The sequence below is a fragment of the Triturus cristatus genome, chromosome 12 (assembly GCF_964204655.1).
Source record: "Triturus cristatus chromosome 12, aTriCri1.1, whole genome shotgun sequence".
NCBI classification, from domain to species: domain Eukaryota; kingdom Metazoa; phylum Chordata; class Amphibia; order Caudata; family Salamandridae; genus Triturus; species Triturus cristatus.
The window spans coordinates 859390135-859415701 of NC_140595.1; the positions used below are offsets into that span (position 1 = coordinate 859390135).

At 49.3% G+C, this 25567-nt stretch overlaps 1 protein-coding gene across 1 annotated transcript in view; it reads right to left on the minus strand.

Annotated features, from left to right (window-relative positions):
- LOC146783117 (uncharacterized) overlaps positions 1–25567 on the minus strand; it is a 384584-nt gene that overhangs the window by 227942 nt on the left and 131075 nt on the right. The window contains exon 6 of the mRNA XM_085638236.1: positions 7898–8017. Within this exon, the coding sequence (XP_085494362.1) occupies positions 7898–8017 (120 nt within the window). The remainder of the gene's footprint in view (positions 1–7897; positions 8018–25567) is intronic.

The window sequence follows — 25567 nt, forward strand, 5'->3', positions numbered from 1 at the left end:
CATTGGAATGGACCAAATGATCACACCTGCAGTAGAATTGAGATCGATTAAAGAAACTTCTGGTCTGTTTGGAACCCTCTCTGGAGCCCTTACTCTCCCCGGTGCTCCTCACTTCCCTATGTTTCACAACATTGATACTTTCTGAACAATTATCTAACTTCTTTTACCAAAAACTGAGATATTTCGATCGGCAGAGTATATTCTAATGAAGAATTTCCTAACGACAAAAGCTTCTGCTGAATGGATCTATCTGTGAGTGTCCGATAAACTGGTCATGGATAATCGGTCAATAACATTTTCAAATTGTCACTCAGCACCCATCCTCCCCAGTGCTGGCACAAAGTTGTCTCTTCATGAAAAACCTGTTACACATCACAACCAAACTAGGGTGGACGTCAAATCTTTTTTTCAGTTATCTTACAGCTTTGATATACTCCCCCTCATTCAATTCTATCTTAGGCAGATGCGTGAATATGGAACGACCCTCAAAACCTAGAAAATGTAGCAACAAACTTATTTTTCTCCCAGCTCTGAACCTACATGCCCAATAGCACCTAAGTAAGTCTCAAAACCATCATACCAACCTTTCCATCTTATTGGCGGTTCACCAGTCACTTCCAGAAAAGAGGAAAGTGGATTTACAGACGGCATGGTGAATATACGGACAAGTAGAACACACTTAAAATATGCAAACTTATTGAAGTAAAACCTCTACTTGTCTATAATACATTGTCTTATGAATTCCAAATTTCAAGGTGTGCGTGCAAGATAAGGCCACCATGCAACTTCGAGAGTGTGTGTCACCTTTTCAAAACCTAGAAGCAGTACTGACACGCTCTCACACTTTTAATTCCACCGTAAGTGGACGTGTAGCAAAACACATTGTGGTTGGACTCTGTCTCCGTGTCTCTCTGAAAATTTTAAACTCAGAGCATGTGTCAAAACTGATGTGTGTGTCACCGAAATTTGTATTTTCTTTATACGTGATACCCTAAATATTGTATTTAAATTCTGGTGTGCGTGTCTCCAAACTTTAGTATGACACGCTGACTGATGTATGCCAATTATGGTGTGCGTGTCACCGCAACTAATATCTCTATTCTGGTGTGCATGTCGCGCAAATGATTTCTCCTTTGGGTAAGATACACGAAGAGGAAAACAGTGCGTGCCTTACTGAGCAAAGTTTTTTTTTTTAAAACAACTGTACCTGCGGTGTGCCAGCAAATCTCTCCTTAATCCTGTCATACAGACGATATCCCACAGCTATGTCACGCCTATGCGTCAATCAATCAATCAGTGCTTGTTAAGCGCAGCTACTCACCACCCGTGAGTGTCTCAAGGTGCTGGGGGCGTTGGGGGGAAGCAGGTGTGACTGGGCGCTGTGGTTCATTCGAAGATACCACATGACTCTTGGTGCCGCACTGATGGGCCCGCTCTTGTTGGCATGCACACAGGTAATGTGAGTCACATCGTGACCATCCGCGACAGCCCTCGTACGGCAGCAATGCCAAAGCTTGTTTCTTCAGCTAAGCTCAGGTTGTGACCATGCATACACTGGATGCACACATGTACACCCGCTCGAAGAGATCCCGTGTGACAAGGTGAGCGCTACTGCACACAATGCTCATCATTTGAACCCACAGTGGATCCACTTCGTGCTGAAAGACAGTGGTGAACAACCACCCTCGTCCGATGCAGAACAGTTCCCGAATATCTTGGGGTGCGTGGACTCCGCGGCAGCTCCGCGCATCTCAACAAGGATGCGGCAGTCTCCGAGAGAAGAGTAAACCGGAGTAAGATAAGGGCTTTGCTTTATTTTGAGATACAGGAAAACGGGCTGCCACATAGACGGCCGGGGTCCTCTCTTCAGCTTTATTCTCCCCAACTGACCAAGCTGAAACCGCCAATATTCTCAACCATCAAGACTCTCCACTCTGACCTGTACAGAATATTGCAAAGCACTCCTGAGAGAGTGGGTTGGCTTCACCCAAATATTGATTCTACTGAGTACAGATTTTGATTGGCCAGAGTTTGTTTACTTCAGCTGACAAAGAGTTCTTGTATTGAACAAAGGGCTGATTTAGAGTTTGGTGGTTGGAGTTTACTCCATCGGGATAGGGAGGAGAATACCTCTGCCATCCAGCTGGACCTCCGCCCGCTCATTTCAGAGATGTCCGCCAGGAACTTTGTCATAGAGGCTCATGTAATGTAGGAAAAGTTTGACAGATGGTACCATCAGCCATGAAGGGAGGCTGTCAAACTTTTCAAAAGTTATTTGCTTTTCAAAAACAAACGGGAAACGATTGGCCTCCACACCCTGGGAGTTGTATTTCAGCATGTGGGGGTCATTATTGTTTTTTTCCCATCTCTTTCGGACGGCTAGGTTTTTTCTGGCAGTTAAGACAAGGAAACAAAAGACTTCACACCATGCATCCTAAAACAGGCCGGTAGTGTAGAGTTCTTCCTCTAACAGTTCCTTCGGAGGAAGTATTCCGTCAATGGAGCCAACGAGGGCTCATTGATGGTGCACCCCCTCTAAATGAGGCAGGTGGACCTAGGGTTCGGCAGACAGGGTAATCCGTTGCATTTGCTATGGGGTACCCTCTCCGCCAAACTCTAAATTAGGCCTGGTGCCTTATGGAGAACCACACATTCCACACAGCAGGACTGCTTTGGTCATGGTGTTAAGCAACTGAATCAAAGCTCGAAGCCTGCTCTGTTTACTATGAAAAGATCCGGCACGAGCCGTCTGCTGGATCGATCTGCTATGAAAGGCGCATGTTGAATCCATAGGCTTTTGGGTGGGTTTTCATTACAATAAGTTAAAACTTGTAGACAGGTGTTTTGTTCCATGGAATCTCACAGATTCCCTTTGTAGACAAGGGTTTGCTGTTCGCCATCCCCTCCGACAAACCCTGGAGGTAAAAGGTCTTCACTGTAATAATCCTCGACAGGCGTCTTAAAACAGGTTGTATGCTGTTTTCTCCACTGTAATTTCGTACATATTTGTAATTAGAGGGTTGTCTTATGAGAAAGCTTATCCTCTTCACAGCAGGCCTGGAATGCTCATCACGACAAGCTCATTTTAAGGGCTACGGGCCAGTTTGTTGATTGGGAAGCTGTGTCAGATGCCACAAGTTTGATCTTTTCATACTGAAAAGTTACAGAAATGGCAGTGGTCTGGACATGCATATTATGAAAAGCAAACATTAAAAGCAATAGGCCTTCAGGGATGGGAAGTTATCACACTTTGTGCACCAGTGTTTTGTTACATGGAACCTCATAGTAGGTAAAGAGCTTGGTGTCACGTTACCCCTTTTGGCAAACTCTGGGGGTACATGGTTTGCATAGTGATAGCCTTGCCAGGTCTTCATAGGAAGGCCTTACAGGGGTAGCTGTATACCAGCTCTGTAATCAATAACAGAATAAATACATACAAATATATACACGTGGATTCATATACATACATAGAGGGGCTTTAGGTCGGCCATCTTATGCCACTGGTCTCTTCGACTGTCATTCACTTCATGCTTCAGCCCATAACAACACACAGCATGGGGCAATGGGGCAGCCTGCTTCAGTCATTGGTTCTATTGCACGGTAAGGGATGGCACTTTGCCTGGGATGGTGAGTTGGTCCTTCACTTTTCCATTTCTCCTTTGGTAGTCCTTGTTTAGTTTCATTCATTATTTTACTTTTTTTGTAAAGTACGTAGTAACTCCTCAGAGAGTAGCACTTAGCTGCTTGCTTGCTGCTTGCTTGCTGTTTCAACTACCATGCTTTGCATCTTGTGCGGCCACTGCTGCTAAACTTGGCAGACACCTTGCAATATATTGTCCACAGTTTATCATTCTTCTCCCTTACAAGATGGCCGCCATATTTTGAAGCGTCATGTCAGCCATCTTGGATCTGTATGATCCAATGCTACAGATTGCACCAGAATGATGCATGCTGAATGCTTCTCTTGGATTGGTATTATGGAATATCATTATTTTACAGCTCCAAAGTGGCCAATACATTGCTTCTCAGCTTGGCAGCCATTATGTAACTTTAATACAAAGAAACGCTATGGAAATGCCATTGAAATGGGGGTGAGATTGAACCTGGCCTCTTCAAAGGGGGGTGGGGGGCTTGAACCTGACCTCTTCATGGAGGCGTTTGAACCTGAGCTCTTCATGGGGGGGGGGGGCTTGAACCTGAGCTCTTCAGGGATGGAGGGCTTGAACCTGAGCTCTTCATGGGGAAGGCTTGAACCTGAGCTCTTCATTAGGGGGCTTGAACCTGAGCTCTTCATGGAAGGGTTTGAACCTGAGCTCTTCATGGGGGGGGGGGGGGCTTGAACCTGAGCTCTTCAGGGATGGAGGGCTTGAACCTGAGCTCTTCATGGGGGAGGCTTGAACCTGAGCTCTTCATTAGGGGGCTTGAACCTGAGCTCTTTATGGGGGGGTTTGAACCTGAGCTCTTCATGGGGGGGCTTGAACCTGAGCTCCTTATGGGGGGCTTGAACCTGAGCTCTTCATTGGGGGGCTTGAGCCTGAGCTCTTCATTGGGGGGCTTGAACCTGAGCTCTTTATGGGGGGGGGGTTGAACCTGAGCTCTTCATTAGGGGGCTTGAACCTGAGCTCTTTATGGGGGGGGTTGAACCTGAGCTCTTCTTTGGGGGGCTTGAACCCGAGCTCTTCAGGGGGGCTTGAACCTGAGCTCTTCATTGGGGGGGCTTCAACCTGAGCTATTTATGGGGGGGCTTGAACCTGAGCTCTTCATGGGGTGCTTGTACCTGAGCTCCTCATGGGGGGGGCTTGAACCTGAGCTCTTCGGGGGGGGGGCTTGAACCTGAGCTCTTCATGGGGGGGTTGGAACCTGAGTTCTCTATGGGGGGTTGAACCTGAGCTCTTCATGGGGGCTTGAACCTGAGCTCTTCATGGGGGGGCTTGAACCTGAGCTCTTCATTGGGGGGCTTGAACCTGAGCTCTTCATTGGGGGGCTTGAACCTGAGCTCTTTATGGGGGGGGCTTGAACCTGGGCTCTTCATTGGGGGCCTGTACCTGATCTCCTCATGCAGGGGGCTTGAACCTTAGCTCTTAATGGGGAGGCTTGAACCCGAGTTCTCCATGGGGGGGTTGAACCTGAGCTCTTCATGGGGGGGCTTAAACCTGAGCTCTTCATTGGGGGGCTTGAACCTCAACTCTTCATTGGGGGGTTTGAACCTGAGCTCTTCATGTGGGGGGCTTGAACCTGAGCTCTTCTATGGGGGGGCTTGAACCTGAGCTCTTCTATGGGGGGGCTTGGACTGGAGCTCTTTAGGGGGGGCTTGAACCTGAGCTCTTCATGAGGGGGTCTTGAACCTGAGCTCTTCATGGGGGGGCTTGAACCTCAGCTCGTCATTGGGGGGCTTGAACCTGAGCTCTTCATGATGGGCTTGAACCTGAGCGCTTCAGGGGGGACTTGAAACTGAGCTCTTTATTGGGGGGCTTGAACCTGAGCTCTTTAGGGGGGGCTTGAACCTGAGCTTTTCATTGGGGGGCTTGAACCTGAGCTCTTCATGGGGAAGGCTTGAACCTGAGCTCTTCAGGGGAAGGGCTTTAACCTGAGCTCTTCATTGGGGGCTTGAACCTGAGCTCTTCATGGGGGTTTGAACCTGAGCTCTTCATGGGTGGCTTGTACCTGAGCTCTTCATGGGGAGGCTTGAAACCGAGCTCTTCATTGGGGGGCTTGACCCTGAGCTCTTCATGGGGAGGGGCTTGAACCTGAGCTCTTCATTGGGGGCTTGAACCTGAGCTCTTCATGGGGGTTTGAACCTGAGCTCTTCATGGGTGGCTTATACCTGAGCTCTTCATGGGGGGGGGCTTGAACCTGAGCTCTTCATTGGGGGGCTTGAACCTGAGCTCTTCATGGGGGGGCTTGAACCTGAGCTCTTTATTGGGGGGCTTGAAACCGAGCTCTTCATGGGGGGGCTTGAACCTGAGCTCTTCATGGGGGGGCTTGAACCTGAGCTCTTCATTGGGGGGCTTGAACCTGAGCTCTTTATTGGGGATTTGAACCTGAGCTCTTCATGGGGGGGTTTGAACCTGGCCATGTATGTGCTGCTCCGTTATGTGAGTCTGTAAACCGCATTATCACCCGGGAGGGTATCCTGGCTCTGGAAGAGTAGGCTACAATCTGGGCACCCACGTTCCTCCACCAGCAGAAACATTGGTAGGGAAGTAGCTGACAGCAGATGGTGTTGCATGAGTCCCCTGAGAGGGATGATCCCTTCAAGCAGTTGGCTCATTAACCTACATTTGTTGGTCCCGTAATCAACCAGAAGCAAGAAATGTGTACGAAGAAGCAGCTTGAGGCCTGCTGATTGCCTGCCGGTGGCCTGCTGACTGCCTGCCGGTGGCCTGCTGACTGCCTGCTGATTGCCTGCCGGTGGCCTGCTGATTGCCTGCCGGTGGCCTGCTGATTGCCTGCCGGTGGCTGCTGACTGTCGGCCAGTGGCCTGCTGATTACCTGCCGGTGGCCTGCTGATTGCCTTGCGATTGCCTGTTGGTGACCTTCTAATTGCCTGCCGGTGGCCTGCTGATTGCCTGCCGGTGGCCTGCTGATTACCGGTTGGTGATCTTCTGATTGCCTGTTGGTGACCTTCTGATTGCCTGCCGGTGGCCTGCTGATTGCCTGCCAGTGGCCTGCTGATTGCCTGCCGGTGGCCTGCTGATTGCCTGTTGGTGGCCTGCTGATTGCCTGCCGGTGGCCTGCTGATTGCCTGCCGGTGGCCTTCTGATTGCCTGCCGGTGGCCTGCTGATTGCCAGCCGGTGGCCTGCTGATTGCCAGCCGGTGGCCTGCTGATTGCCAGCCGGTGGCCTGCTGATTGCCTGCCGGTGGCCTGCTGATTGCCTGTTGGTGACCTTCTGATTGCTTGCCGGTGGCCTGCTGATTGCCTGCCGGTGGCCTGCTGATTGCCTGCTGATGCAGTTAATCCCACAATGGCCCTCATTATGAGTTTGGCAGAGTTTGGTGCCGGGATACCCGAGGACCGGAATTCTGGATCTAAGATGGTATCCAGCACCAAAATCTTTTGGGCAAAATAAAGAGTGAACTCTTTGCCCTACTACCTGTGTGCAGAATATTCCATAAGCTGTTTCTGTGAGTTAAATCATGCTGTTTATGTGTTGTACTGTGGCCTCAGCTTCATTTTCATGTGCACTGCACGTCTGCTCACATTGGGGAACTTCCTTATGTGATGTGTTGTTGTTTGCTTCTCTTACAGAGAGGGTCGTGAGTGGTCAATGCATAACTTGTGAAGGGGATTGCTCATGCGCCCCTTATTTCCGGAGTTCAAAAACCTTTTTTGCAAAACAAATTGGTTCCCTGTTAGAATCACTTTGCAAATTTATAGGATCACTTAAAAAATGCAGTTTGAACTCAGGCACCGTTCCCTAAGGAAACCTCCTTGAAAAGAAAAAGTATTTGAACCACATCTCCTGCTACATTCTTAATCATCAAAGTATTTCAAGTCCCATAATATAAGGGCTGGCACAGTACATTTTTAGGCCCATACTTATAAACTCACTCTAGGACCACACTGGATTCCCACTAAGAAGGCATGAAGACCACCATGAGCAGGTCTGATGTGTGTCAGTCTGCACTGAAGGGAAATCCTCACCCGCTCAGCCTGGCTCCATCAGAAACGGCTTTACACATGCAAGAGGATGGCTCTGGCCCCTATGCAGAGACAGATACGCCAGGGAGGCCCTCGTCCCTTGACTGTGAATCTAACTGAGAAGTTCACACTTTTTAATAGTAGGTGCCCAGACACAGTGGCACCCTAGAGCTGTGACGTCTATTTGGGTTTACAGGCCAGCAGTCTAAAAGGCCTTAAAAATTAAAGAAGGGAATAGTATTAAATGACTTTACCCGTTTTGTCGTCTCCATCGCTGGGCTCAAGGAAAAGACCTTCTCATCTGAACTACCTCTCTTTAAATCCGTCTTCCTTTCCCTTCCTGTGGTCTCCTTGGAATAATCTGGGTCACCCCGCTGCAAAAGAGCAATGTACAACATTCACGGTTAGTAGTGTGCCTCTCTCGGCTGCCCTCCTCGTACTCTGTGTGCTCTGGGACTGGTTACTCGTGCGCCTCTCTCGGCTGCCCTTCTCGTACTCTGTGTGCTCTGAGTCTGGTTACTAGTGCCCCTCTCTCGGCTGCCCTCCGCATACTCTGTGTGCTCTGAGTCTGGTTACTAGTGCGCCTCTCTCAGCTGCCCTTCTCGTACTCTGAGTCTGGTTACTAGTGCGCCACTCACGGCTGCCCTCCGCATACTCTGTGTGCTCTGAGTCTGGTTACTAGTGCGCCTCTCTCAGCTGCCCTTCTCGTACTCTGAGTCTGGTTACTAGTGCGCCACTCACGGCTGCCCTCCACATACTCTGTGTGCTCTGAGTCTGGTTACTAGTGCGCCTCTCTCGGCTGCCGTCCGCATACTATATGTGCTCTGAGTCTGGTTACTAGTGCGCCTCTTTAGGCTGCCCTTTTCATACTCTGTGTGCTCTGAGTCTGGTTACTAGTGCGCCACTCACGGCTGCCCTCCGCATACTATGTTTGCTCTGAGTCTGGTTACTACTGCGCCTCTTTAGGCTGCTCTTTTCATACTCTGTGTGCTCTGAGTCTGGTTACTAGTGCGCCTCTCTCGGCTGCCCTCCGCGTACTCTGTGTGCTCTGAGTCTGGTTACTAGTGCGCCACTCTCGGCTGCCCTTCGCGTACTCTGAGTCTGGTTACTAGTGCGCCTCTCTCGGCTGCCGTCCACATACTCTGTGTGGTCTGAGTCTGGTTACTAGTGCGCCACTCTCGGCTGCCGTCCACATACTCTGTGTGCTCTGAGTCTGGTTACTAGTGAGCCACTCACGGCTGCCCTCCGCGTACTCTGTGTGCTCTGAGTCTGGTTACTAGTGCGCCACTCTCGGCTTCCCTCCGCATACTATGTTTGCTCTGAGTCTGGTTACTACTGCGCCTCTTTAGGCTGCTCTTTTCATAGTCTGTGTGCTCTGAGTCTGGTTACTAGTGCGCCTCTCTCGGCTGCCGTCCACATACTCTGTGTGCTCTGAGTCTGGTTACTAGTGCGCCTCTCTCGGCTGCCCTCCGCGTACTCTGTGTGCTCTGAGTCTGGTTACTAGTGCGCCACTCACGGCTGCCCTCCGCATACTCTGTGTGCTCTGAGTCTGGTTACTAGTGCGCCTCTCTCAACTGCCGTCCACATACTCTGTGTGCTCTGAGTCTGGTTACTAGTGCGCCTCTCTCGGCTGCCGTCCACATACTTTGTGTGCTCTGAGTCTGGTTACTAGTGCGCCACTCACGGCTGCCCTCCGCATACTCTGTGTGCTCTGAGTCTGGTTACTAGTGCGCCTCTTTCGGCTGCTCTCTTCATACTCTGTGTGCTCTGAGTCTGGTTACTAGTGCGCCACTCTCGGCTGCCCTCCGCATACTCTGTGTGCTCTGGCTCATCTCGCTGGATTATTGAGCATCAAGATGTGAATTTGATGCAGGACTCAGATGGCGAGGCAGAGCATCATGTGTGAGCTCACCTGGATTGGCCTGAAGAAGACCACTCATTGAAGGACTGATGTTTGAAGGGGTCCAGAGGGGCTTTCGAAAGGTGAGGGCAGAGCTGTAGTGTTAATAGATTCTAGATAGAGTGTGCCAATTGCTAGGGGAAGGATTTTTAGCATGTTTCTGACTTAAGTGGAATAATTTGCACGCCTTTTTCCTAATTGTTTTGCTTTTTTTTGGGTACGGACTAGGCGTGGGCGGAATTTGCAAAATTCACTTTCGCAAATTATCGCGAAAATGTTAAAAATCTCTGCAAACACACGGAAATATCGCGAAGATGCGGAAGTTTTTTTCCCGCCCGTTCGCGGTATTTTCTGCGTGGTCGCGGCTCGCCAACTTACCCATGCGGTTGCTCGCGGGCGCGGCCATCTTGTTTTCACTTGTCTCGCAGTGCATGATCGCGAGAAGAAAGACGTGAAAGACGTGATCACGCAACGAATGACGTTACTGCGGGCGCGAACTGTTGCGAGACAGCGCAAATGGCTACCAACAATCCAACATCTCGTGGAGAACGTGACCGGATCGGGAAAACTTGTCAGCGAACGCGGAGATTCAGGTAAGGCGATCGCGCGCACGCTGTACTATTTTACAGCGCGAGCAAGCAAAAAATTTCCGGTAAAATGCGGATTGCGGAAATTTTGACATTTTCGCGCTCTCCGCGGAACGCGAAAATGTCAAATTATTGCAATTTCCGCGAGCGGAACGAAATCTTAGCACAGGCCTAGTACGGACGCCGGTTTTGAGGAAATCAACATGGTTTCCCTGACAAATTGGCGACTTCAGTGGTGGTGTCTATCTCTTGCATCTGCTCTGATCCTGCTGAAAGAACTACGCTATGAATCCCTCCTACTTCACTTTCCCAACCATGCATCGTCCCAATGTGCTTTAATGGTCCAATGTGTGGCGCAGACAAGCAGTCATGGTGGCGGGGATGAGCAGTCATGGTGATGTTGACAAGCAGTCATAGTGGTAGGGCAGACGAGCATTCATGGTGGCGGCGCAAACGAGCAGTCGTGGTGGCGCAGACAAGCAGTCGTGGTGGCGCAGAGGAGCAGTCGTGGTGGCGCAGACGAGCAGTCGTGGTGGCGCGGATGAGCAATCGTGGTGGCGCAGACCAGCAGTCATGGTGGCACAGACCAGCAGTCATGGTGGCACGTATGAGCAGTCGTGGTGGCACGTACGAGCAGTCCTGGTGGCACGGACGAGCAGTCCTGGTGGCACGGACGAGCAGTCATGGTAGGAACGGACAAGCAGTCATGGTAGCAAGGACGAGCAGTCGTGGTGGCACGGACAAGCAGTCGTGGTGGCACAGACGAGCAGTCCTGGTGGCGCGGATGAGCAGTCGTGGTGGCTCAGATGAGCAGTCATGGTGGAACGGACAAGCAGTCATGGTGGCACGGACGAGCAGTCGTGGTGGCGCAGATAAACAGTCGTGGTGGCGCAGATAAACAGTCGTGGTGGTGCAGTCCAGCAGTCGTGGTGGCGCAGACAAGCAGTCATGGCGGCACAGCAGAGCAGTTATGGTGGTGCAGACAAGCAGTCGTGGTGGCGCTGATGAGCAGTCGTGGGGCGCAGACAAGCAGTTGTGGGGTGCAGACGAGCAGTCGTGGTGGCCCAGACGAACAGTCGTGGTGGCGCAGATGAACAGTCGTGGTGGCATGGACGAGCAGTCATGGTGGCACAGATGAGCAGTCAATGCTTAGCTCAAGGGAGTGGGTGCGGGTTAAACCCAGATACAGTGTAAGACAATATGACCACTGAGTTGTACAGCAGAATATCAAGGACAACCTTATTGAGTTCTACATCAGAATGTCATGGGCAAACTCTTATGTTCCCGGGTTAGGCCCATGTAGCGAAGCTGCTCATTTCTTACAAAGTCCTCTTTTTCATAATAACATTTCTGCCATGAATTTTTGCACATATTTGCATACACGACAATATCGGATTCGTTTCTCTGAAACTACTTTGTTTACACATCTAACTTTGCACAACATTATCACGATGCCTCGACCATCATGTAAAAGTCCTCTTTACGCACTATGTACAAGTGTCATTCTATCTTCAGCCACAGGGCCCGAGAGCTATCTACATATCCATAACAACGCTAATCTACAATGTACATCGCAAGGCTGCTTTCTATTATAAATAATGAGCATCCCGATAGATTATCGGAGGAGGCACTTCAGCCGACACCGAGGGTCCCTGCATGCTGAGACTTCATCAAACTGGAGAGGTATGTGGTGGGAAGGGAAAATCCGCTTCAGCTGAGTAGGTATACCCTATGTATTGGCTGTAGGTTATTCAAGCTTGTAGGATAAAAAGCTAGGTGCTAACCCTATCTACATAAATGCATATACTAAAATTCCACTATCTTCAATTCTGTGTCCGTAAATGTAGAAGCTGGTGGAGAGGATGAAGTACAAAAAGTTAGATTAAATATTACAGAAAATTGCAGACATGCAGTTACTCTGAAATTATTACATTACGGCCTCCCGGCAACGGGTGTTGATGTTACCTTCGTGGGCGAGGCACATGAAGCATTCAGAACAGAGGTATTCTACTCTTGGGTTAAATTCCCACCTGCGGATGCTTGCACAAAATTGTTTCACACATACAATGAAGATGAACCACCAGAGGAATATTTTCCATACATGGAAAAAGAAATTCTGTTAACATTACCAAGAACATATCAATTGGTTTAAAGGCGCCCTCCTTCATACCGTAGAAAATGTGAGGCTCGGTCCGCTCAGTAAAGTAGGAGCGACTTGGCCTGCCTGTCATAGCTGCTTATACACCACATCCTAATATGAATAACTTAAATGCAGCAGAAATAACAAAACTATACAAGGGTCTGGTAAAAATGTACAGAAACCTCACGCAGTACAATATTAGAACACTAACAGTTTACCCTGCGCGGATGGCTCAGGCTGCACAACCACAATTGGCTGCTATGGATATCAGCCCTCAAACACTGAATGCCGTTACGGGAAAGGTTTCCACCAGTCGGGAGCAAATTCCATTCAGGATAGCATAGAAAACAAGTCAACTTAAAGCATTTTTTTCTCATACGGGACCGCAGGACAAACAGAGAATATTAGACATTTGCTTGCCAATGGTAATGGCTCCCTCAGTGGAAGATTGTGCCACTTGGGGTTCAGTCTACCCCAGAACTCATGGTACCCCTTCGATAGCAGTTTTACCTGAGGCACTGAAACAAGTACAGAATGAGTACGGGGCAGGACCTGTCCTGGATTTGGGCAGGAAATTGATGGGCAATTCTGTGGCGGTATCAGTCATTATGTTAAGTAACATAAAAGGGGAAGCAGCAGCATTGGCGATACATCAATGCCTGAAGTAGTTCACTCCTGCACAGCAGGAGCGGGAATTGCCTAGAATTATAGAAGAAACCTATGTTACGCTAGGAAGAGATAATCTGGGAGCCAGATCTGGAAAACCACAGGTTAAGAGTGGTTCTGAGAAGGGTAACTCTAAGCAAGCACCCGATTCTTCCAAAAAGAAAGGAGACAAACAAAAAAATAATAAACAAAATAAAACACAACCACAGGATTGCACTCCTCAGCAGGAAACCACTGACAAAAAATATAATTTAAAAAAATGCGATCATATTAGAAAGCCTGACAGGTATCAGGATACTGATACACATTCCTCTCGTTCCTTTCAGAATTCGACCGATACACGTTAGGAGAGAGGGGGACGGTCCGAGTACAGATCAGAAGAGCACATGAAGCAGAAAAGGGAAACGCATTGCACTTCAGATTACATCCTTAAAGAGGACATACAAAAGACTCAAAACCTCAATTAAAAAAAAAGAAGGTAGCAGGGATTCAAATAAGACATGCTCAGACTTTTAGGACTCTGCTTCGGAACGGGGAATAGGCAGTGATGATGCTGAACAGCACGCAGAAGTCACAAAAGCTCGTCGGAACCTGATGGATTATCTGGTGGTAGTAGTGATGAATGAGCACATCATAGTGGAAACACCCGATATGAGGGATAGTGTCCCAAGTCATTTATACAAAATAATGCTTAAAGTGGAGGGGACATACGCAGAAACATCAAATGCTCTCTTTTGGGAGAACTTGACATACGGTTACAACATTCTTTTGGCTGAAAAGAATTGGCCACCGGAGTTCATAATGGAGAGCCCACTGGGAGAAACTGGAATATTACCTACTTTCTCTGACCTCGTCCCAGAATCAGTAAAACTTTCATATGCGCAGGAGTGGACGTTAGCACTAGCTACATCACTTTACTGAAATCATGTTGGGTTGGAAGATGAGTCACCTCATCAGGAGATCCCATTAAAATCAACTCCTCAACCCCACAGCCAGTACCAATAAAACATGAAGCTAACAAACAAGTTACGGAAATCTAGAACAACAACTTGAATACCAGGATGTAATAGAAAATTGCACCCAAACAATGAATAATCCCTTGTGTTGTGTAACGAAACAGGATAATTCATACTGTCTAGTCTATGACTACGGACATTTGAACACTTCCACACGCACATTTGCAGTACAAAATGCACCGTGCCGCACTAATGAATAACATTGTGCGGAAGAATTGGAAAACAACACTAGATATCTCAAATGGATTTTTCTGCCAGATTATAGCGCCTGAAAGCAGATATTTGACAGCATTTTCAGCGCTAGGTTCCCACTGTAAATTTTGCCATTTACCTCTAGGGTATAAGAACAGCCCAGGGTTATTTTCAGCCAGAGTAATAGAGTTACTTCAAAATTTTGATGAGGAGGCATTGTCCTATGTAGATGACATCTATCTGGTGGACGATAAATTAATGGAACACTTGGCTAAAGTGAACCACATAATCCTTGGGTTTTCTCAACTGGACCGTATTGAAGTAAGTACCTCGGGGGCACAACAGGCATTTGCACACGCGTTTCGCACCCCAGGGGCACTTTGAGTTTACAGAAGGGGCCGCAGACGCTTGTATGGCCCCATCTGTAATACCGATAGCGCTGGTGCGCATAAAGAGCCGGCCCTATCTTCAGGGGCTATTTCCTCATTTGCATGGGGTTGTGCCCCATGCAAATGAGGGAATCCCTTTGCCGCTGCGCTCACGCCATATTACAGGCGCAGAGGCAAAAAAGCTCCCAGGAGGTGCACTGTCAGTGCCCTCCCTGAAAACAGCTCTCTGGATCTCTGGAGGGGGCACAGGGGTCCTATGGAATCCCCAGACATCACTTTTAAATGTGCAGGCGGGTTGCTGCCTGCACTATGAAAACACAGTGGCTGCTCCAGTTTTCACATGAATGCGCTGCCAGTTTGCAGCTGCCCTGGGGGCAGCGCATCCATGGTAATACGGTGCATTTCGCTTCATTGCACTGGGTGCAACTTTTAATGAAGAGAAATGCGCCACATCTGTAATTCGGCCCCAGGATTACAAATGTAATTTGAAGAAATGAAAAATTACCAACCTCAATGTCCTATTTCTGGGATATGAGTTGTCAGGGGAAGGCAAAAGCCTGACAGCGCATATTTTTAAAAATGCGCACTGCTCCAACGACTCTGAAAAGATTACAATCCATTTTGAGATTCCTAAATTTTGGCAGAACATACATTTTGGATTACGCAGATCGAGTAAAACCGTTCTACAATTTAATCAGACCTGATTTTTCAAACAACCATTGGACACAGGAACATACAAACATTTTATGTTCCGTACAAGCGGATATGATAGTTTGCAAACATTTGCACACACATGTAAACACAACTAACTTGGTGAACACATATCATTTTCAAAGAAGGTGATACAGTACCCACTGAATACAAATCACATTTGTACACCAACACTGAAATGCGTTTTGCATCTACTGAGAAAATCCTCATGGTGGTACAAACTGCTGTAGAGAGAGAGCACAGGCTCAGGGTAAGAGAATAATTGTCGCTACCCCAGTATCGACCTTAGAAGCCATTATTAAAGCAAGCATTCCAAAAGCTGAAGTATTTTTTTAAATCTCTTTTTATCGGTGAATAGCAATCACATGTTAGCAAAAAAAGACAACGGCATAGCATTACATTGGTTTTGTACACACACAGTAGCGGCAAGGCTCTCACAGTCACTGTATTGGAACATTTATCCTCGACTCTCTGCCCCCCCCCCCCTCCAAAACCCTGCCGAACATCCCACACCTGGGCCCAACCAGGGTACAGATTTGGCCCCTGTGCGTGATCCAACCTTTCCATATCTGTGTCCATTTTTTAGGGCAACCTCTTTGTTCATAAATGTGTTTTTCCACAATCATTGACCAATCCATATCCCTCTCCCATTCAGCCAGAGTGGGTGAGTCCCCTTTTCCCCTTTTCCGTGCTATGTTTGTCTTGCGATAGCAAAGTCCAATGTTACCCAAATTTGTTGCTTCCTACTAAGGTCTGTGTGTCTCCATATATTCAAAAGACATAGTTGTGGTGTGTGTTGGAGTTCTGTCCCACAGATCGTCTGTAGCAGGCTCGCCACAACCTGCCAATATACCTGGATAACGGGGCAGTCCCATCTTATGTGATAGAAAGTTCCTTCCTGTCTACATTGTCTATTACAACCGGGGTCTGCGTGTCTTTTAATTTTCTACGGCAGGGTCAGAGGAGGTTCTGGAATATTGTTAAGTAGTTTCTTATACGTCAGGGAGATCTGCTTAGAATCTACACGGTTGTTTCGGAGTCTACCCTTCAATGGTGTTGCCTCTGGAAGGACCGTACCCTGCGGGATGGCTGATTTTAGGGCATGACTGATCTAGAGGTATCTGAATGTCTCGGAGTAAACCATCTCGAATTCCTCTTGCAATTTGGCAAAAGGGTTCACGTTGCCCTTTAACCACAGGTCCCCAACCCTCGAAATGCAGATTATGTCCCATTTATCAAACCCGAGGCAGCAGCTCAAACCCAGAGACACTCCGCATCCCATAGTGGTGTGGATTAAGTTATCTTCTGATGCCACCCCAATTTCCTAGTGAGCTTGTGCCATAGTGCCACCGTTTGGTCTGTAGGGCCGGTGAGTATTTGTTTCAGTGGGTTGGTATACAGTGCCTGATTGTGGCCTCTAGGGCTCATGAGCATTCTATCCATGTGATAGGCTGGGTCATATTGAGAGCCATAGATCCATTGATTAATTACGCCAAGCTGACTGGCCCAGTAATACATGTGGATATCTGGAAGTGCTATACCACCATCAGACCACCCCTTGACCAGTTTGTTAGTGGCTATTCGTGGGAGCTTCCCGTCCCAAAGCAACGTACGGATTTCCGCTTCTATCTTGACAAAGTAAACATCTGGGACCGTATAGGGAGCGTTTTGTAGGACATATAGGAAACTTGGTAATGCCATCATCTTAAAGAGAGCGGCTCGACGTAGTAAGGACAGAGAAAGTGTTCTCCAGTGACCATCTTTCTGTAACCTTCTCAAGGGGGTTAGCAGGTTTAGGGTATGAAACTGAACGGGGTCATGGGAAACATTGATTCCCAAATATCGGAAGGTTTCTTCTGCTATTGTTACAGTACATCCCGGGGGAAGTTTGGATTGGGGGCCACGCAGGATGTATAGCACAGATTTGGACCAGTTTATAGTGAATTCCAAGTACCGACGGAAATTGGTAAAGATTTGGAGGACCCTATTATTTCGAAGTGCTAGGTGATGCCATATTGAGTAAGATATCGTCCGTATATAGCGTGATTATGTCCTCCTACAAATGCTGAAGTCTTGCATCTAGGATGGATTCATAGGGCTAACTCTCTCACTGCAACAGATGTAGATTACAGATTAGATTCTGCACTACAAACTGTAACGCCCTGAACGTCTCAGGATCGTTTAACAGACACGATAATGAGGACGCAACCACTTGTGAAGGGTTAGTTATTTTAATGAAGGCAAAAACAATACAACGAATAAACAAAAGTTATAGCCACTGGAATCCTCCAGGCTAAGTACGTTACCAGCCCACAGCACGGATGGTCCTAACTGTCCTCTGCATATACGCCGATCCCGGCGTATGCCAACAGAGGGCAGAAATGAAATGGCCGACAATGCCAATCGGTAGGCTGTGAGGGGCACGACGAGTGTTTGGGAGAATCGAGGAGTCAGGGAAACACCCAGCCGGGGTCTCTACCTGAAGGGAGCAGCCGCTCAACCTCTTCCTCAGACTGCACCGGGACGCGGAGTCACCTCCTGGTGATGCGTCACCGATACCCCAATCAAAAGCAAGAAGACTGAACCGAGAGCAGCCGCTCGATCGATCCTGTGGACTTCCGAGTCTGTAACGCGGCAAACACCTCCTGGTGTGCGTTACAGCTGGCAGTCCCTGTATCTCTGGTCGGGCTGGGAGTTACGACTCCAACCAACAAAAGCGCCACTGCGCTTTGACTCAGCCGAGTCAAAAAGCGAAGCTCAATGGTTGGCCGGTAGAGCTTCCGGGTCCTTCACAGGTGACGATGGGGCAAGACACGGCCCAGGGAGTAACGACTCGACCTACCTCCGTTCTTGCCTTACTGGAGCACCACTCCGGAACACTGCTCTTCACGAAGCAGGTACGTCGGTGTAAACACAATATCCGACAGCCTTGTACCTCCTGGTTCCTCCCTTTATAGGGCGTGTTTTCCTTGAGTTATGTAACAGCTCTCCTGTTTACATAAGGGCGTGTTTTCCCTTGAGTTATGTAACAGCTCTCCTGTTTACATAAGGGCGTGTTTTCCCTTGAGTTATGTAACAGCTCTCCTGTTTACATAAGGGCGTGTTTTCCTTGAGTTATGTAACAGCTCTCCTGTTTACATAACCTCTCAACCGCTAAGCATCCTGGGAGATGTAGTCCGTTTACGCTGGTTACCGTTTTCCTCCCCTCGCATGACAGGAATTCTTGACAGTACATCCTCCCTCTCAGCGGCTCACCACGGGTCCAGCGCTGGCAGGAAAACGCCGATGGAACAAGGAGACCAAGCGCGGAGCATGAACCCCTTCAGCCGGTTCCCATGATTGCTCCTCCGGGCCATAGCCTTTCCACGCAACCAGGTACCACAGCTTCCCCCTGCGCCATTTGGACGCCCGTATGCCCGACACTTCATACTCCACCTCCGACTCCACGCATACCGGCCTAGGTGTCCCAGACGGCTTGGAGGGTGCTGGTTTGAGCAATGATACATGAAAGACAGGGTGTATCCGCAATGACTGGGGCAAGCACACCTTCACGTTCACGGGACCCATACACTTGGTAATGCGATAGGGGCCCATGTACTTGGGATGGAACACACTGTTCTTTCGAAACCTCATGTTTCTTGTGGATATCCAGACGTAGTCTCCAGTGCGGTACAGTGGCCCGGGCCTTCTCTTCCTGTCGGCCGCAGCCTTGTATCGTCTCTTGGCCTCTATTAGGACAGCCCTTGAGCGCATCAACGTGTCTTTTATGTGTGCCACCCTGTCCGCTGTGGCGGGAATCCTGTCCTCTCTGAACGGATGTAGAAATGGCAAGAACCTGGGATGTTGGCCATAGTTGCTATAGAACGGAGATGACTGTGTGGAGCTGTGAGTGGCGTTGTTATAGGCTATCTCTGCAACCCATAGCAAGTCGACCCATTCTTCCCTGCCCTGGTCCACAAAACATCGCAGATACTGTTTGAGCGTTTGGTTCAGGCGCTCGGTTTGGCCGTCCGTTTGAGGGTGGTAGCTGGTGGACAGGGCGGTCTTAACATGCAGCGCAGTGCACCAAGTCTTCCAGAATTGCGCAGTAAACTGCGACCCCCGGTCCGACACGATCACCCCAGGTAATCCATGCAGTCGTACCACATTCTTTAGGAGTAGTGACGCCAATTCCCCGGCCGTAGGGACTCTCTTGCAGGGGATGAAGTGCCCCATTTTCGTCAAGTAATCCACCACCACCAGTATTGCCGTCATCCCCTGGTCTACCGGTAGGCCCACCACGAAGTCCAGTGATATGCTATCCCATGGTCTATCCGGGGTCGGAAGTGGATGTAAGAGCCCTTGGGTTCGGCCATGGTCGGCCTTCATGGTAGCACACGTAGGACACTCCTGTCCCCACCTCCTGACATCCACTCTCATGGTTGGCCACCAGAAATGCCGTCCCATGCTAGCCACCGTTTTTTCAAAGCCCAAATGACCTGCGCATGGAGAGTCATGGCACCAGATGAATGCTTGTTTCCTTAGCCTAGGCGTGGGTATCAACAGGCACCTGCCCTTCAGGGGTATCCCGTCCTTCAGCTGCCATTCTCTGTGACTGAGGAGCCACCTCCGCCATGCGAATGACCTGATCCCTCTCTTTATTCCCCTCAGGAAAGTATCCGGTTGGATAACCCCCAATACCATCCTCGGGGAAATGATGGAACGCTCGGTCGCAGGCAATGGTTCCTTAACTGCAGATTGACGGGACAGGGCGTCCGCCTTCCGGTTTTCCGTCCCCGGCCGATATGTGATGCGGAAGTTGAACCCCGCAAAGAAGATCATCCACCGCAGCTGCCTGGGAGAAAGGTGTCTTGTGGCCGTCATGAACTGTAGATTCCGATGGTCCGTGTACACCGATACCACATGTCTTGCCCCCATCAACCAATGCCTCCATTCCGTGAAGGCGTCCTTGATTGCGAGAAGCTCCTTCTCCGCAATATGGTAGTTGCGTTCGGCGTCGTTGAGTTTGCGGGACATGTACGCAACGGGATGAAGCACCCCTGTGTCGTGGTTGCGTTGGGACAAGATAGCCCCCAGCGCCACATCCGAAGCGTCCGCTTCCACCACGTAGGGGAGATCCGGATCGGGGTGAGCCAACACCGGCGCCTTACCAAAGGCGCTTTTCAGGGCCTCAAAGGCTGTGTTCGCTTCAGGGGACCAGACAAACTCCTTGGACTTCCTCAGTAGCTGTGTGATTGGGGCCACCAATCCTGAAAATCCATCTATAAACCGCCTGTAAAAGTTGGCGAAGCCAATGAAACTTTGGACGTCCTTCACGCTTTGGGGCACCGGCCATTCTTTCACCGCCTTGATCTTTCGTTCTGCCATCTCCTGTCCCTCTGGACTCAGCATCACTCCGAGGAATTCCACGGACGTGACGTGGAAGTCACACTTGCTGAGTTTACAAAACAGCTTGTTTTCCCTCAGCTTTTGGAGCACAGCTTTGACGTGGTGTACGTGCTCCTCCACACTGGACGAGTAGATGAGGATGTCGTCGATATATACGACCACGTAGATATCCAACTCCTCTCTGAAGACCTCATTCAAAAAGTACTGAAAGGCTGCCGGGGCGTTGCACAGACCGAACGGCATGACGAGGTACTCAAAAAGGCCGAACCTGGTCTTAAAGGCGGTCTTCCACTCGTCTCCGTCCCTCATGCGCACCAGATGGTATGCCCCTTTCAAATCCAACTTGGTGTAGATACGAGCTTTCTTGACCTGTTCCAGCAGTACACTGATGAGAGGCAAGGGGTACCGATTCTTTATGGTTATCGCATTCAATGCCCTAAAGTCCACACAGGCTCTCAGCTCCCCATTAGCTTTCGGGATGAAGAAGAGTGGCGAGGCGGCCGGAGACTTGGACGGGCGGATGAATCCTAGCTTGAGGAGTTTATCCAGGTACCCCCGGAGATGCACGTTTTCAGGCTCCGTCAGGGCATACAGCCTGCCGCTGGGAACGCTGGCCCCTGGCACCAGGTCGATCTGGCAGTCAAACTGTCTATGTGGTGGTAGCACTTCCGCCTTCACCTCATCAAATACATCCTCAAAACTGTGATAAGCCTGGGGGAGAGCCACATCTTTTTCTGCCGCTGTAGCCACCGTCTGACTCCCGCTCTCATCTGCGTCAAGGGATTCCGTTCTTTTTCCACAATGCAGGATGCAATACGGTGACGTCATTTCGACGCGATGTGTTGGCCAATCCACAGAGGGGTTGTGTTTCTGTAGCCACGGCAATCCCAATATGACGCCATATTGGGGCGCTCGGATGATGTTAAAATCGATTTGTTCCAAATGGTTCCTCCCATATCTCATCGGAAGGACCCCCGTGTGCTGCCCGATGGGCCCCGTCACCAATCGCCTTCCGTCTACAGCATAGACGTCTTCGGGTACAGCTTTGGGAAGAAGCACTAGCCCTAGCCTGCATGCCTCGTTGTGGTCCATAAACATGCCAGTGGCCCCTGAATCCACCATGGCCACAACGGGTATCCACTGGTCATGCAGTGGAGAAGTGTGGCTCACTGGTTAGAGGAGGCAGACCTGGAAGCAGAGGTCAGCCTGGGACCAGGGTTCAATTCCCGGCTCGGCTGGGTCTTGAGTCCAAAATGTCCATGGCCTCGACAATTCTCGCTCCGGTGCATACTCAATTCATGGGTTCACACTCTGCAACTCTGGGCAATAGCTTGCTTAATCTCCACAACGGCCCCTCGCGGTGGGATGCCTGGCTTTCACCTTGCGGATGCCCTGCCGGGTTATCTCACAGGGGGATACCAGGACGGGTTCCCTAAGCAAGCGCTTAGAGACCGCTTGGTGATTTGCGCTATATAAATTCCTGTACATTTACATTTACATTTACATGCACTCCCACGTGCACCGTGAGAAACAGGTGTCGGTGTCCCTTAGTGACCGAGTTGGAGAGTGAAGGGATGGATGAGTGACTCCGAGATGCCCCTTCTTTGGTCTGGGAGTCCTCTAGTTTTCCGCCGGTATGTCCACCACGGCTGTTACCGACCGGTTGGCCCGATAACGTGACGTCTTCGGTTTGGCAGGGCATTCACGTACGTAGTGGCCTTTTTTGCCACAATATAGGCACAATCCTTGTTTACGGCGTGACTCTTTCTCCGTGGCTGTGAGGCTCGCTCGTATTGCGCCGATGTCCATGGGTTCTCCCTTGGATGCGGTGGAAGTTTCAGGACTTCCCACCGTCACATAGGATGGAAGGGATTTTCCTTTTCTCCCATGATCCCCTTTTCTTTCACTCAGCCTATGTTCCAGCCGTAATACCAGGTTGATAAGGCCCTCACATGTCTTGGGTTGAGGGTCAATATGAGCCACGGCGTCTTTGAGCTCATCGCACAGCCCGTGATGGAAGAGCGCCGTCTGTTTAGCAACAGGCCACTTCAACTTGCACGGTCGCTAAAGCAGCCAGCACATCATCAAGTGTTGCCATGTCTGTTATCGACCGGGAGACAGTTAGTGTTATTACGGTCGGATATTTTGTAACGCCCTGAACGTCTCAGGATCGTTTAACAGACACGATAATGAGGACGCAACCACTTGTGAAGGGTTAGTTATTTTAATGAAGGCAAAAACAATACAACGAATAAACAAAAGTTATAGCCACTGGAATCCTCCAGGCTAAGTACGTTACCAGCCCACAGCACGGATGGTCCTAACTGTCCTCTGCATATACGCCGATCCCGGCGTATGCCAACAGAGGGCAGAAATGAAATGGCCGACAATGCCAATCGGTAGGCTGTGAGGGGCACGACGAGTGTTTGGGAGAATCGAGGAGTCAGGGAAACACCCAGCCGGGGTCTCTACCTGAAGGGAGCAGCCGCTCAACCTCTTCCTCAGACTGCACCGGGACGCGGAGTCACCTCCTGGTGATGCGTCACCGATACCCCAATCAAAAGCAAGAAGACTGAACCGAGAGCAGCCGCTCGATCGATCCTGTGGACTTCCGAGTCTGTAACGCGGCAAACACCTCCTGGTGTGCGTTACAGCTGGCAGTCCCTGTATCTCTGGTCGGGCTGGGAGTTACGACTCCAACCAACAAAAGCGCCACTGCGCTTTGACTCAGCCGAGTCAAAAAGCGAAGCTCAATGGTTGGCCGGTAGAGCTTCCGGGTCCTTCACAGGTGACGATGGGGCAAGACACGGCCCAGGGAGTAACGACTCGACCTACCTCCGTTCTTGCCTTACTGGAGCACCACTCCGGAACACTGCTCTTCACGAAGCAGGTACGTCGGTGTAAACACAATATCCGACAGCCTTGTACCTCCCGGTTCCTCCCTTTATAGGGCGTGTTTTCCTTGAGTTATGTAACAGCTCTCCTGTTTACATAAGGGCGTGTTTTCCCTTGAGTTATGTAACAGCTCTCCTGTTTACATAAGGGCGTGTTTTCCCTTGAGTTATGTAACAGCTCTCCTGTTTACATAAGGGCGTGTTTTCCTTGAGTTATGTAACAGCTCTCCTGTTTACATAACCTCTCAACCGCTAAGCATCCTGGGAGATGTAGTCCGTTTACGCTGGTTACAGTTTTCCTCCCCTCGCATGACAGGAATTCTTGACACAAACACACGCATTTCTGCAGTGCAAACAAGAGTATCCCCTGCCGAATGAAATAATGCCTCTAGATCGATATGAATACATCATTTATGCCAATGGATCTGCTCAGCCTGGCGTAGGGACATGGCGCCAATATTCCACGGCATGTGCAACTGTAAAGGGGTGCATGCATGATAGAAAGTTCGGTCCTGAAAAAACACACACACAGTCCCTAGGGGACTGTACAGCGCAGTTGGCAGAGCTTAAAGTCATGATAATGGCATTACAAAATATAGATCACATATTCCCCACACTTATAGTGTGTGATTCATACTACTGTGTCCAGTCCTATAATGAATATCTTCACTACTGGGGCTAAAATGGATTTCAAGATTCTAAGGGTTGCACAATCAAGCGCAAGATGCTTTGGGAGCAGGTGGCAAAGCTGAAAAAGTAATTGTCACTGGCTCATGTTATCCATACATTGAATCATCAGCATGTTGGCTTACATATTCAAGGGAATTCCATGGCCAATGAGGCCACTAAGGTGACAGTTCACACTGCTGCCATTGCTGCAATCACTCATTCAAGTACGAGAAAAGACAGAGACATCATGGTAGCCATCAATGCCACGTGCAACGACACCCACCTGCTTAAAGGATTTCTACTCAAGTACTCCTACAAGTTAGATGCACAAAACATTATGTATGCTCAGATTCCAGGAGTGGGGGATAGAGTAATACCAAACACTGATCATAGATTGGGTTTAATACTAGCTGCACATGAGGATCTGGGGTCAGCACACATAGGGGTCAGCACACATAGGGGTCACTGCTACAGTTTCACTACTGAAGCATCACTACTGGTGGCCTGGTCTTACAAATCAGACCAAGGACTTTGTCCTCCAATGGGAAATCTGTCTGCAGATGAAGGGCTCCACCATGGCACGTCCACCTCAGACACCCCTATTGATCTCAGACAAGCCTTCAGCGGTTCAGAGTATGAAGCTGCCCTTGGGTATTAGAAATGACTCGGAAGAGCATCTTGTTTGAAAACCCCCAGCAAAGAAAGAAGTCTCATTCTGGGACTATGAACTACAAGACACCATGGATGGAGACTTCACCCTGGCAGAGGATTTGTGGGGAAGATGCTTGCATAGGGGCGATTTATAATATACGTGGCAAGTATCGATGCGCACATTGTCAAGCCTGCTTTTGTTTTTAAACCACCTCTTTTCGCTCCACAGGGTATGTATTACACCTGAGAAGTTGTCAAAGATGGGAAAGGGAAGACCGACGGTATGCGCAAAGTGTGGTCTTGAAAAGGCGACGAGTGCCCATATGTTCCATCAATGCCCAGAAGTCAGGAGGTTTTGTGATGAAGTAGAAAGGACAGTTTCAGGTATTTTGGGGGTACAAATAAAGGTAAGCCTTTCATTGATCATTTCTGGAGAAATGGAAGGAGTGGTAGGAATTGCTAGAGACTTGTTGTTTTATGCAATTCTATTGGCTAGAAGAGAAATCTGTCCTAACTGGGTGACAGAAACCCCGCCTCAAAATTTGGAGTGGCTAGATTCCATGTTTTATGCATCAAAATGGACTTATTAGGCAAAGGGTCCAGAAAGAAAACATTTTGGGTTATGTTGCAAAATTGGGCTGGGGCTAGTGGAAAGTATGGGTTATGGAGGAGAAAAGTGATGTACATTTTTGCCCAATGATTACACCTACATAACTCTGTT